Here is a 13210-nt window from a genome sequence, read left to right as displayed (position 1 = left end):
TTTGCGGGTGTATTGTCGCGGGTGATTTGTCCGCGGGTGAACAGATGTGCTACCCTACTGACTGTAGGATCATAATTTAATTATAAGTTCAATTACTCTATGAAGTAATAAAATAGCCAATTAATTATTTTTCTAAATAAATTTTATATAGCAAAGACAAATTATACATAAAATTAAAATACACTAGAATGAAAATGTATGTTTGTTTTTTTTTTTTTAATTTCATAATATGACTATTTTTAATTATTAATTATTTAATAAATAAATAGTCTACTGTAATTAATAATATTGCAAAACTATTACTTATATATTATCACAACATCTACAATTCTATATTGACCCTTTTACCAATTCCTTAAATTCATTCATCATATATATGTATATATATTATAAAGATAAATAATAAATAATATTTATCACCAAATAAAATTAATTAAAAGCAGATAAGATAAAAACAATTTGACTCTGAGGGAAGATACAATTTTTCGTTGATAGCCTGAGCACATTATTTTCATATTATTAATTTAATTATTATTCTGATAAACATTATTAATAATAAAATATAATATAAATACATACAATAATACAAGTAATAGTTATATATATATACAAATATTATTATTTTCTTAAACACAAACGTAAACATTTTACTCCGCAATAATAATTTATTATACATTTTTAAAAAACAATAATTATTTTAATGGTCAAAAGATAAATAGCCCAAGTTTCATTATTTATTAACAACAATTATTCAATAAAATATCGATCGCTAATTGTATAATTAATTATATATATTTATTTATAATTAAAACTATTATTGTTCTATTTCTTCCCTGGTATCGTAAAACCACCATAAGCCGGTCTAACAATTGGGCTTTTTATCGAAAAAAACAAGTCATTTCATACAATAAATATATATATATATTTTTTTATGATCAATAATAATATAAATAATTATTTAATAAGAATAAATACAGTATATTAATTACAATCGTGTATATTATAATATAACAATGCATCTGTCTAACGCTAAAAGATTAACACAGTGATTATAACGTCAAACTTTCAACCAATCTAAGCATATAATGCTTATATAATACATTTGTTTTTTTTAAATTTATTATAAATAATAAATATCTTCATGTATATATTTATATAATAAGTACGTTAAAATATTCACTGCGCGATCCTTGCGATCGCAAGATTACATATCCCGTCATCCTTTTTTAAATCTCACTCACTCGCTAATGGTTCCACGCGGATTTTTTTTTTTTTTTTGTGTAATTTTAATATGAGTGTGGATGTAGCAGACATCAGATAAATTTAAAATTATAAATAAATAAAGAATGCACTTATTAATTTTCAAATTTTTTAAACGCGCATTTTTTTTAATTTTATTTTTTTAATTATTTACTCTATTTATTAATAATTTTAAATTTGATGTCTTCTACATCCACACTCATAATTTTAATAATGACAGGGACACAACATTAAAACGTTCAACAACAGCCATAAATGTATTTATATTTATTTATATATACATATACAGAAAAAAATTTTTACTCGCGCCAAGAAAATTTTTTTCAGTACGAATTGAATAGAAAAATTTTCTTGGGGAGGGAAAATCTTTTCTTGAGACAAGAAATTATTTTTTTCTGTGTATATATCCTGTGTTTAAAAAATTTTTACTATTCAAAATTTAAAAACGCGCCAACTTTTTTTAATTTCTAAAAACACAAAGAAGAAAAGTACTGAGTTAATTTCATTACAAATGAACATTTTTTGACTCTTTTGTAAACTTTTTTTCTGCAAAAAACATTCAGAAAAAGGTAATTTTGAATTATGTATGAAAATTTATTTTTTCTTGAATTTTTACAGGCTTAGAAAATTTGTTAAAAAAGTTCTGCTGTGTTTCGTTTTAAACTTTAGACTAGTCAAGGTTTTTTTCTACACAGGATATATATGTATAATATTTAAATATATATGTATATACTATCTAAACATCTAACAACTACAGTAATAAATAAAATAAAATGAATAAAGCTTGTAATTGGTCTTGTGTCTTTACTTAAATATTTAATTACTAAAATAAATAAATAACGTGGCACCGGCCGAGTGAATTCAAGTATGATAGGACGCCAGGACTATTTAATAACGAGACTGATCCCTGATTTCGAACGAAATAGTCAGTCGAAAGATCAAAGGATCCTGCTGTAAGCGAAAAGTTTCGTAACATATCCAAGGAACGCGCAGAGTTTTCAATCATGTAGATACTTTCATTGGATAAGGCTGCTTCAATTATTGTCTTTTCTTTACCCTGTCAAAAAAATCCCTGTGGGAACCCATAGGAATCCATGTAGGAAAGTATGGACTTCTGTAAGAATCCATAGGAATTAATATTGGAGTGTATGGAAATTCCCATATGGGAAACTGTGGGTACTTGGATTCTTATTTTGACATGATGCAGATTCCCATAGGAAATTTTTGTAAAAATCCATATAAGAATCCATACTAAATTCCTATATGGACTTGCCATGGTGTGGATTCCCATAAGAACCCATGTGAGAATCCCTCGTGATTACCCTGGATTCTTATAGGAAACCATATGGAAATCGATTCGAAAACGTCATGTGGGAAACTATAGGAACCCATATAGAAAAGTATGGATTTATGTAATAACCCATAGGAATTAATATAGAAGTATATGGGAAATCCATACAGGAAACTATGGATATCTGGATTTCAATTTTTACATGGCCCAGATTCCCATAGGAAGTCTTCTATACTAGATTTCCATATGGATTTGTCATGGTGTGGATTCCCATATGAACCCAAGTAAAAATTTTTATTGTGATCTATGCTGGATTTCTGTAGGAAACCATATGGGAATCCATCCAAAAACATCATGTGGGAACCCGTAGGGATCCATACAGAAAAGTATGAATTAAATCATAACCCCTAGGAATTAATATAGAAGTATATGGAAAATCCATACAGGAAACTATGGATATCTGGATTTAAATTTTGACATGACCCAGATTCCCATAGGAAGTCTTCTATACTAGATTTCCATATGGATTTGTCATGGTGTGGATTCCCATATAAACCCATGTAAAAATCTATATCGTGATCTATGCTGGAAACCATATGGGAATTCATCCGAAAACGTCATATGGGAACCCATAGGAATCTAGGCTGGATTCCCATGTGAATTTTTTTGATAGGGCAGTTATAATAAGGTCGCTCTTTATTTATATTTCAGCAACACATGTTTCTTCATATATTTCTTCTCATATTTTAAGTTCTTATATTTAATTATTTTTCGCTTACTTAAATCATTATTTTATTTTATTATTTAAATCTTATCTTTTTTATTTCCTTACAGTTCTTCTCCTGTCCTCTAATTTCATCTCATCGTCTTCTCATTTTTTTTTCTCCATTCCACGGAGAAAACGGAGTTTATTTGTGGGTGCCGATGCAAATTAAGGCGGATGCCTTTTCACACGTACACCCACAAGTTAAAACTACTCGGCATCCAACGAGGAATCTCTTTGATCTCAATCACCAAAGTTATCTTTGAGCGGCCGTGCCAACGCGGGATTTTATTAAACTACGCTAATAATAATTAATGAATTAATTTAATTATATATTAATACACTTATGTGATTAATTATTTAAATTTAAATGCCGGCTAACGAGCGGGTGGTGTGAGCAATTTATTATTAAAATTTAACAATCATTTATTTAAGTATTTAATTAGTTTTTAAGGAAGAAACATGCAATGATAAGGAAGAATATACATAATTAATTATTAATATCAGCATTTAATGTTATAGTAATGAGGAAGAAGCAAATTTACTATCGTGCACTCACCATCCGTCGTATATATGTCGTAAATAACTTTATTAATTCTTTTTTTATTATATTTTTTATAAATTTTATATAAAACATTAACTTGAATTCACGCGTTTTAGGCCTATGCGTTTATATATTTATTTGTGATTATTTAAATTATTGACAAAAAGCTATATTTAAAAAATTAGGCTATAAAGCTTTTGTAAATATATATACGTTTAATTATTAAGGGCATTCTCTGACAGTCTCCCACTTTTTTAAAATATTCAATGACTGAACTGTCATAAGAAGGGACGAGATTTTTGCCTAAATTTTGAAATGAATGGTTCAAATGTTTGATATTCCGGCGAAAATATTGGTCTTATAGAAAAAGTTTTTAAACAAAAGTTGTAGGGAGTTTAATTTTCTAAAAGAATGTATCTTATGACTTTCTTGTACTACCCATATTTTCACCGTAATTCAAAAATTAAGATTCATAATCAATGATTCAAATTTTTGATAATTATGAAAATGTTAATTTTGAAATTATGGCTTTCTTATTAGTCTTAAGAAAAAATTATAAGAGACATTGTTTTTAGAAAATTGAATTTTGAACAATTTTTACTTGAAAAATTTTTCTATACGGCCAATATTTTCACCGTAATTCAAAAATTAAGATTCATAATGAATGATTCAAATTTTTGTTAATTATGAACATGTTAATTTTGAAATTACGGCTTCCTTATTAATCCTAAGGAAAAATGATAAGAGACATTTTTTTTAGAAAATTGAATTTCGAACAACTTTTACTTGAAAAATTTTTCTATACGACCAATATTTTTGCCGTAACATCAAAAATTTGACATTATTAATTATCAATTGTCCTAGTGTAAATTAAGGACAAAATCCTGGCTTTAATCATAAGAGTATTGAGATTTTATTAATTAATATCAAAAAAATTAAAGCCGAGATATAGATTTTTAAAAAAATTACCCACAGTTGTTATCAATTATGAGTAAAACGAAATTTTAAAATTGACATGAAGTTTTTGCTGAAATTTCGTTTCCTAACTGATATCATCTGTAAATAATTTTTTTTCAAATCTATATCTTAGCGAAATTGTAACTGCGTTGCCCATTTTTAATTAATTGATAAAATTTTGATACTATGATGACAGTTAGAAGTCATGGGAAATTTTCAAAGAGTGGGGGCACTGTGAGAATGGCCTTAAATATTATTTTCGATGTTTTCACACTCATAGCAACATCTCAAATGCCATATACAGGACGATATCAAGACTATCAATCGTTATTTATTTATTTTTTATATATTTTTAATTTAATTTTTTTTTTTTTTAGTAATTAGCTATTAACAATTGCAACATAATGCATTTACTATTGACTGATTAAACATTTGCACGAGAAAAATTGAGATAAAAAATTTTCGAATTTTTATTTTAATTTATAAATTCACTGTAAAAAATCAGCGGAGTAAATCCGGAGCAGGTAAATGCTAATATATTTAATATCCTTAGAATGAAATTCATTCCGGATGAAATTTGAAATGAAATCCAAATCTCTCACTGGAAAAACAAAGTCCTCATTTACTCCGTATGCAGAGTAATTTTTTTTTAAACTCCGAGACTCCGAGTGTTTTTACTCCCAATTTTTTAGTGAAAATTTTAAGTCTATATTTTTTTTTAGTGCAGTTAATTTTTTGCTCCTCAACTTCCGGTTTCAGTTTTCTCGACAGCATAATAAAAATTCGTACATTTTTTACGTCGATTTTTCTCCGTGTGTCCTCCATATAGGCTTTTTTTTTATTAAAGAATAATAATTAATAATTAATAAAATTAAATAATCAAGACAACTTAATACTGATAAAATGTAACGTCCTCTCTAGACTGTACTTTTACGTATTTAAATTACACCCATCTCCATTTAATTTAAGTTAACTATAAATTTCGAGGGGCACTTGTTTAAAACTCATAACTGCCAGTTAATCTGGAGATGATAATGACAACGTTAATGATAATGATGATGATAACGACGTGTCTAATTGATAAAATAATTAAAATACGCTGGGACAAACTGGTGGATTCATTTGACCGAAGACATTGAGCTCGTATAGAGAAGCGAATATTATGAAAATAAGGTACCATATCATCAAGATCACGCCGTATCTTCGATCTAATTTCCAACCGTTCAAATGAGTCGCGACCACGAGAAAGACAACAGTTGATAGTAGCGACAGAGTTGAGTATGTAAGACCTATTTTATTAAATAATAACAATAAATTACTAGATTAACAGATAGCTGGTCTGTACACTGTAAAAAATTTATGGACCCGGTGTAGTGTAAATGTCTCGGTGTAAAAATTTTGGTGTGAAAATTACACCAAATTCGGTGTTAAATTTAGGCGGTGAATTTAAAATTTTTACACCGCCAAACGTGTAAATTTATAATTCATGATAATTTTGCGTTAAGAAGAAAAATTTCAACAGTTTAAAAATTTGTGTTAAATTTAACACAAATCACATGTCCCAAACGGTCCACTCATTTTTTGGGTTAATTTAACACATTATTCTTGTGTAAAACAATAATACGGGTTTAAAAATTGTTGAGATCAGACAACACATTAAACTTTAGTTAACTTTACACTTGATGGTGTCAAATAATTTACATAAAATATTTAACCATTTAATTTTTATACAAGAACAAAAAATTTTAAACTGTGTATCTAAATAAAATTAATGTAGTTTTTAATTAAATACATAGTTAAAAATATTCAATGATCGTTTGTTGCTCGTTAATTAAAATTACGAGTAACGCGGAATGGTGTAAAAAAAGTTTATTACACCGTAGAAAAATTACACGGATGTAAAATTTACACCGAGAAAATTTCACACCGTTATTTCACACTACACGGCCGTGTAAAGTTATCTGGGTCCATTTTTACACCGAAATTTTTTACAGTGTATTTAAATTTTTCCAAGGATATTTTTTTTACCTCTACTGGTGACATTGACATGAGAACCGGGTTGAATCATGGCAGTTTGGATGAACCAGGGTAGTCCAAGACACACGAGAATATCAAAGACATTGCTGCCGACTGCGTTACTGACAGCCATATCACCGAGTCCCTCTTTGATGACAGCCAAAGAGGACAGAGCGTCGGGAACACTCACACCAGCGGCCACAAACGTTAAGCCCATTACCGTGTCCGGGATCCCCAATGTGCTTCCTATTGAATTAATTAATATTAATTTATTAATGACAATAATCCTATCATTGTCATGGTAATTTATTCGTCATTTTGACTTGCCAATTATCGTTATCATCCAGACCATTATGTAACTGTAGAAGCTAATCCATATCATAGAGACACAGAATGTAAATGGATACCAGCTACGCCACTTTTCCTGTCGGCAATCGGGCATTGTTGCGCGACATGTGTAATGAATTGGATAAACCAGGCCCCATTTGAACAGAGCCCACTGTCCACCTTCAGTAGGTCGCTCTAGAGGTGATACTTCATTTGGGTCTGGTTCTTTTGCTTTGTAGTATTCGGGTTGTTTTGGTGCTGGAGGCGCTTGTTGCTGCTGCTGCTGTTGTGTTGATTCAAATCCTACACCTGGAAATTTATGTATTTAAATATTAATATGAATAATATGGAGGAAGGGGTCGATTACTATGTCAAGGGAGGTCGGGGTCTAAGGAAACGTAACGTTCGCGGCTCATCAAACAATTTTTAAAATTTTTTCCCGCGGTTTTTTTTAATTTATTTTTTTTTGTTACGATAGATAAATATTTTTGTATATATTTTCGTCATAAGGGGGGGGGGGGTCTAAAAAGGTAAAATTTTGGGTGAAAAAGAGATTAAATAAAAAAATTACTGACCACCTTGTGCTGCGACTTGTTCAGTAACAGGAGAATTAGGTCCCGTGTAAGACGTTCTGTCTTCTTGAAGAGACCTGTAACTAACCAGCGCACTTTCTTCTGCAGGCTCGTCATCTTTAGGGAGAAATGGCAAATTGTAAGACTTGGCCCAACGTTCAAGACGACTGTTGTACGACAAAACGACGCAATAAACTCCGTACATGATGAGCATAAAAAGTGACTCTGGCCTAAAAAATAATTTTAATTTTAATTTTATCTAAGTATTTTTTTCTATACTGATTACTACTACTGTCATATATATTACTATACAATACCAAGATATTATTTCATTGTAAATAGTCCCGAGCATTATAAGAATAGAGATGAAGTAAAAGAAACTGTCACGGCAAAGCGGCCACCAGTTGAGTTTCGACACCGTCGATGTGCACAAACCGCAAACTGATATAACGAACATTATATTAAATACCGCGCTACCAATTACTCCACTGACACCAATGTCATCTTTTGCAAAAAATACACCGATAATAACGGTCGCTAATTCTGGAGCTGATGAACCAGCTGCCATAAATGTCGCGCCCGCAACGTCTGGTGTCAGTCTCAATTCTTCACAAATGCGGTCCAAACTCGCGACAAAATAATCATCGCAGACAATCGCGAGTCCGAAAAATGTGTAAACTGCCACGAGGATATGAATGATAAGACCGCCGTGTTTTCTAGCACCGGGACCCATCAGCGGTCGGGGAAATTGTTCGATAGCAGGTGCGCTGCAATTATCACGCTTAGGTCTCCATGTCGGGTGGACTGACTTTGGAGAAACAGTCGTACGAGCTTGAGTCTGTTAAATTAAATTACCAATCAAGTTTATTTTCCATTCATTAATCAGTTAATTAATTAATTAATTACAGTCATTTACCGCATTCGTTGTACCGTCGATTTCTTTTTTAACCACCGGCTCCCGCTCATTTGACTTGTTCTTAGTGGGCTCTTTTGTCTTAGGCACCGGGGTCGTTTCAACTTTCGGCTTCTCCTTCGCTGGCTCAACAACTTTAGGATCCTGGGTTACTTCTTTCTTCTGTTCAGCTGCTGCTGCTGCTGCTGCTGTTGTTGATTTAAATGTTGATGTAGGAATAAATTGTGTCGTAGAAGCTGGCGTTGAGTCTACAGGAGGCGACGTCGACGCCGAGTATGATGACGTCGCTAATTGGATAAGGATGTACGTAAAAAATAATCCCAAATGCAAAGGCCATTTATCTCGACGTGATAATCGTCTCCGCATGTTTGGAGTCTGCAAAAAAAAATTAAAAAATTGGACACAGAATTTTAATATCAAAATTTCGAATCGGAGTGAATTCGGATTTACATAAAATTCGAATTCACTCGACTTTTTACATGAAAAAAAATTTTAAAAAAGTGTTAGATTTTATTAAAAATTTGAACATTGTCTCAATAAATTTAATTGTTGGGACTAAAAGTATTACACGAAGCAGATCGATCGGGCAGCGGGTCACAGATGAGAAGTACACAAGAAAACTTGAATTGTTTTATTCAGTAGAGGAAAACAGATGAGTCAACGTTTTGTAAAGCATCGGAAAAGTCTCTTTATATATCTGTCAAATATATATCGGATTTAGCTATTCACTACATATCGACCGTACACTTCATCTCTTTCTCTCTCTCTCTTTCTCTCGTTCCTATTTAATTGTCTCCAGTACTACACCCGCTCTATAATTGTTTTATTACCGAGTAATAGTCAATTAAAATCTTCCTGATTTAATTTATAAATCTCAGCAATTACTCAACCCATTACCAACTTATGAAATCGTGTTTAAAGTTTACTCTTAATGAACTAAAAGAAGGAAAACAAAAATATTTAAATAAAATATTACACAAGTTAAATATTTTTATTTATATTAATAATAATAATATTCATTGTGACTTTGAATCTCAGCCAAAGTATCATCGATTTAACTCTGACCAAATAAACCCATTTTTCTACCATCTTTTAACTCTTTGACTTTACCTAAAGATCATCTCTTTAAATAAACATGGATATAATTAAAAAATTCATAAAGATCTTTTATGAAGAAAATGACCTCGAGTTTTATTTATCACTTTTTTTTGTATATTATTTTTTTACTCAGCAGACTAGACTAAAACTCCAGACTATAATCTGAGGGATGAAATGACAGGAATAGGGGAAAAATAAACGAGGGATCAGATCTCAGAGTTTGTGAAAACGAGCAGTCCTTATTAACTCACCCTCGTTTTATCCTGATAAAATTCCATGGCACTTTTAGTGTCTGAGAAAACCAATTCAATATTTTCAAAGACTATCAGATATAAAAAAAAATATATATATAAAATCAAACAGTCATGACAGTAATCCTCATGTTAAATTAAGAAGTATCCTTATTAATGATACTAAAGAGCTGACGTCTTATAATTTTTACATTTTTTAAAAAACAAGTTATTAAAAAATTGCGCCTTTAGTTTTTTTAATTTTCTACATGTGCATATTTTTAATTTTTTTGAATTTACTTGTTGAAAAAAAAATCCGAAAATTGTAATTTTCTGTCAAATTCAGATGATCCTGAAGTTGTTAGACAATTATAAATTTTTGAATTTTATTTTCGATGAATTGACTGAAGAAAAAAAAAAAAATAAAAAAATGCACAGGTAGAAAATTTCAAAAACTACAGGTGCAATTTTTTCAAATATTTTACTTTTTATAATTTATCGTTTTAAAAAAAATCCAAAAACTATCAGACATCGGCTGACTTCAGTATCATAAATTAGCTGACGTCTAACAATTTTTGAAATTCTTTGAAAACAATAAATTTACAAAAAAAAATATTTTAGAAAATTGCACCAATAGTTTTCCAAATTTTTTACATGTGCATATTTTTAGTTTTTTTTTTTTTTTTTTTAAACTAAATCATTAAAAAAAAAATCCGGAAATTTTAAATTGTCTGTGAGCTACGATACTGAAGTTAGCCGACGTTTAATAACTTTAGGATTTTTTTAAAATGATAAATTATAAAAAAAAAAATATTTGAAAAAATTGCACTGATAGTTTTTTAAATTTTCTATATGTGCATATTTTTATTTTTTTTTTTTTATAATTTATCATTTGGAAAAAAATTCCAAAAATTATGTGATGTCTGTTAACTTCAGGATCATCTGTTAGCTTCAGGATAATTCCTTAATATCAATCGATTTATTTATCATTTTTTTTTATAAATCAAAAAATTCTCACGTTGCTTATAATCAAATTATATTACTCCATTGTTTAAATCACTAACTATAATTACATCAAACACAAGTTGCGCAATAACACCGATAAATAGTAGCTACAACTTCCGGCGAACTGGGAAACAAACTTTTCTTACGTCCTTCGATAAGCAAACAACTAAATTAAATAAATAAATAAATAAGTAAATAAATAAACAGACATATATATGTCTACATACATATACATATATGTATATTTTTTTTTTTAAATATGACAGCAATGACTGAAATAATTACCCACTTAAAAGACAGATTTGAACAAACGGCACTTATTCTAAGTGAAGAAATAAAATTACCATTTAAATTGTAAATCACTCGAGTTCTCGATTACGTGTCGATAGTAAATGCATCAGAGGCATTATAACGCAAATATCATAGCATAGATGTCAAGCATCTAAGAATCTATAAGGTGGCAATTGAATTATAGATCCACTATTACATACACAATTACTACTACTACTGCTACTGCTACTCCAATACCCAGCACGTCGATTTAAGTCGCGGGTGAAGGTATAGATATATTTATATTTTATGTATATATAAGTGTGTCCAGGGCCTAGGCGAGTGACAGCTAAAATAATTTAATATTTTAAAAATTTTCGTTAACAAATGCGCTAAATAGTAATTTTTAGGTCATGTCAAGTTGTCGGTAACATGGTGAAATTATTGATTTACATAAAGCCCATCCCGGGCCATCTTAATCAGCGGCTCTGAGACCTACGGTAATAATTCTCAAGTGCATGATATTATTAACACACTCAACTTACCTTACTTTCGGTAGCAGGTGACATTACCGTGAATATTTTATTCACTTCCTTGTCTATTTATCGCTTCAAAATTGATCTAATGTACAAGTGGCTCACATGTCACATGTACTCAGCTTGTTTTTTTACTATTGCACTCGGTCTTTTATTTAACTCTCTATTATTTTTACTTCCTGGCTCTGTTTGCTCTCGATCTCGGGCTTAGTCTAATCCTAGTCTAAGTCTTAGTCTTCTTGGATTTGGAATTAGTCTTAGTCTTAGTCTTACTTCCGGTTTCTTTGGTACTGGTAGCGGTCTTCGGAGAACGCGAAACCTTTTGATACCAGGGGTAAGATTTTTAAAAATGATTAATCCACTGGCCACAATTATCAAAATTTGAAAAAAAGCAAATGCGCGCGCATTTATATTTAAAATTTTTTGAATCGTTAGTTATATTTGTAACATTAAAAATTTTTTTTTTAATTAGTATTACTATTATTATTTTTTTTTAACTGATGAATAGAAGTGTTCTAGGCCGCGGAGTATTACAGAGAGCCGCCCGAGCTCGCGGCCGGTTCTCATACGCCTACGTTTCGTTCACGATTATAATGGAGCTTTTAGTTATCAGGACGCTTGCGCGTGTCACAGAATAGGGTTGAAGCTTTGAGTTTTAGTATTGGAGAACATCGTTGGTTCACCCAACACCCCAACCCTCTATTTCATTTGCTCTGACCCACTCTAACTTTACGTACTACAATATATCCCTTTCAATTCTTTACTCTCTTTCTCTCATTCTTTATATTTTTATTTACTTTTTTTTATTATCTTCATCCCTTTACAATATATACTATAATAATAATAATACTCATTTTTTTTATCTCACTAAGCTCACGAGGATTTACTATCACTCGATTTGTACCTCAATGAGTCACATAAAAAAAAACTCTAATAAAATTACGCACAATATTTTTTTATTTTATTTTTTTTTTCACCCTACAATTAATTATTTTAATTGACACTTTAACTCATATCAATACCACTGACAGTCGTGTAAAAAAAATAAAAATAAAATACTAGTCTAGTGTAATATTTTTTTTACCTCAATATTTTGATGAGTTTTTTTTATCTCTAATAATAAAAAAATATCTCAGACATAAAAATAAAGCGTCAAAATAAATTTAATAGTCGCAGTACTAAAATAAATGGAGTATATTTACTATAAATATAAATATATATATGAACGCCAGACTAATCGGCTTACCGATAATTAACCTCCGGTTATTTTATATTATTTTTATCAATGACAGCCATGTATTTTTTTTGACAAAACAGAAGCTTTTACGCGCACATGCAATTGATATTTTTTTTATATATACTGTCGTAATAAAAAAAAAGATAACGCGAAATAAGGATTACTGACTTCATGATGATAAAAAAAGATAC

The 13210-nt window shown here is 30.0% G+C and overlaps 1 protein-coding gene across 2 annotated transcripts; it reads right to left on the bottom strand.

The window, feature by feature from the left end:
* Positions 1-3254: 3254 nt before the first annotated feature.
* Positions 3255-12811, bottom strand: LOC130677935 (probable sodium/potassium/calcium exchanger CG1090). 2 transcript variants are annotated; one of them, XM_057484872.1, is made up of 7 exons: positions 11792-12811; positions 8647-9018; positions 8048-8568; positions 7734-7960; positions 7155-7467; positions 6844-7073; positions 3255-6104 (listed from the first exon to the last, which is right to left on the bottom strand). In XM_057484872.1, the coding sequence occupies exons 1-7, from the start codon at positions 11813-11815 to the stop codon at positions 5905-5907; spliced, it is 1887 nt and encodes a 628-aa protein (XP_057340855.1). In that variant the 5' UTR covers positions 11816-12811; the 3' UTR covers positions 3255-5904. The 2 variants fall into 2 exon arrangements, with proteins under 2 accessions (XP_057340855.1, XP_057340856.1); XM_057484873.1 differs by lacking the exon at positions 11792-12811 and adding an exon at positions 11321-11756.
* Between the last annotated feature and the right edge of the window lie 399 nt (positions 12812-13210).

The sequence above is a fragment of the Microplitis mediator genome, chromosome 11 (genome assembly GCF_029852145.1).
Source record: "Microplitis mediator isolate UGA2020A chromosome 11, iyMicMedi2.1, whole genome shotgun sequence".
NCBI lineage: Eukaryota > Metazoa > Arthropoda > Insecta > Hymenoptera > Braconidae > Microplitis > Microplitis mediator.
This window is presented reverse-complemented; position numbering and strand designations above follow the sequence as displayed.

Coding starts and splice junctions, on each gene's coding strand:
- LOC130677935 (XM_057484872.1), bottom strand. CDS start 11,815: ATGTCACCTGCTACCGAAAGTAAG. Junction 7,961..8,047: donor TACAATGAAATAATATCTTG/GTATTGTATAGT, acceptor ATTATTTTTTAG/GCCAGAGTCACTTTTTATGC. Junction 7,468..7,733: donor ACAAGTCGCAGCACAAGGTG/GTCAGTAATTTT, acceptor ATAAATTTCCAG/GTGTAGGATTTGAATCAACA.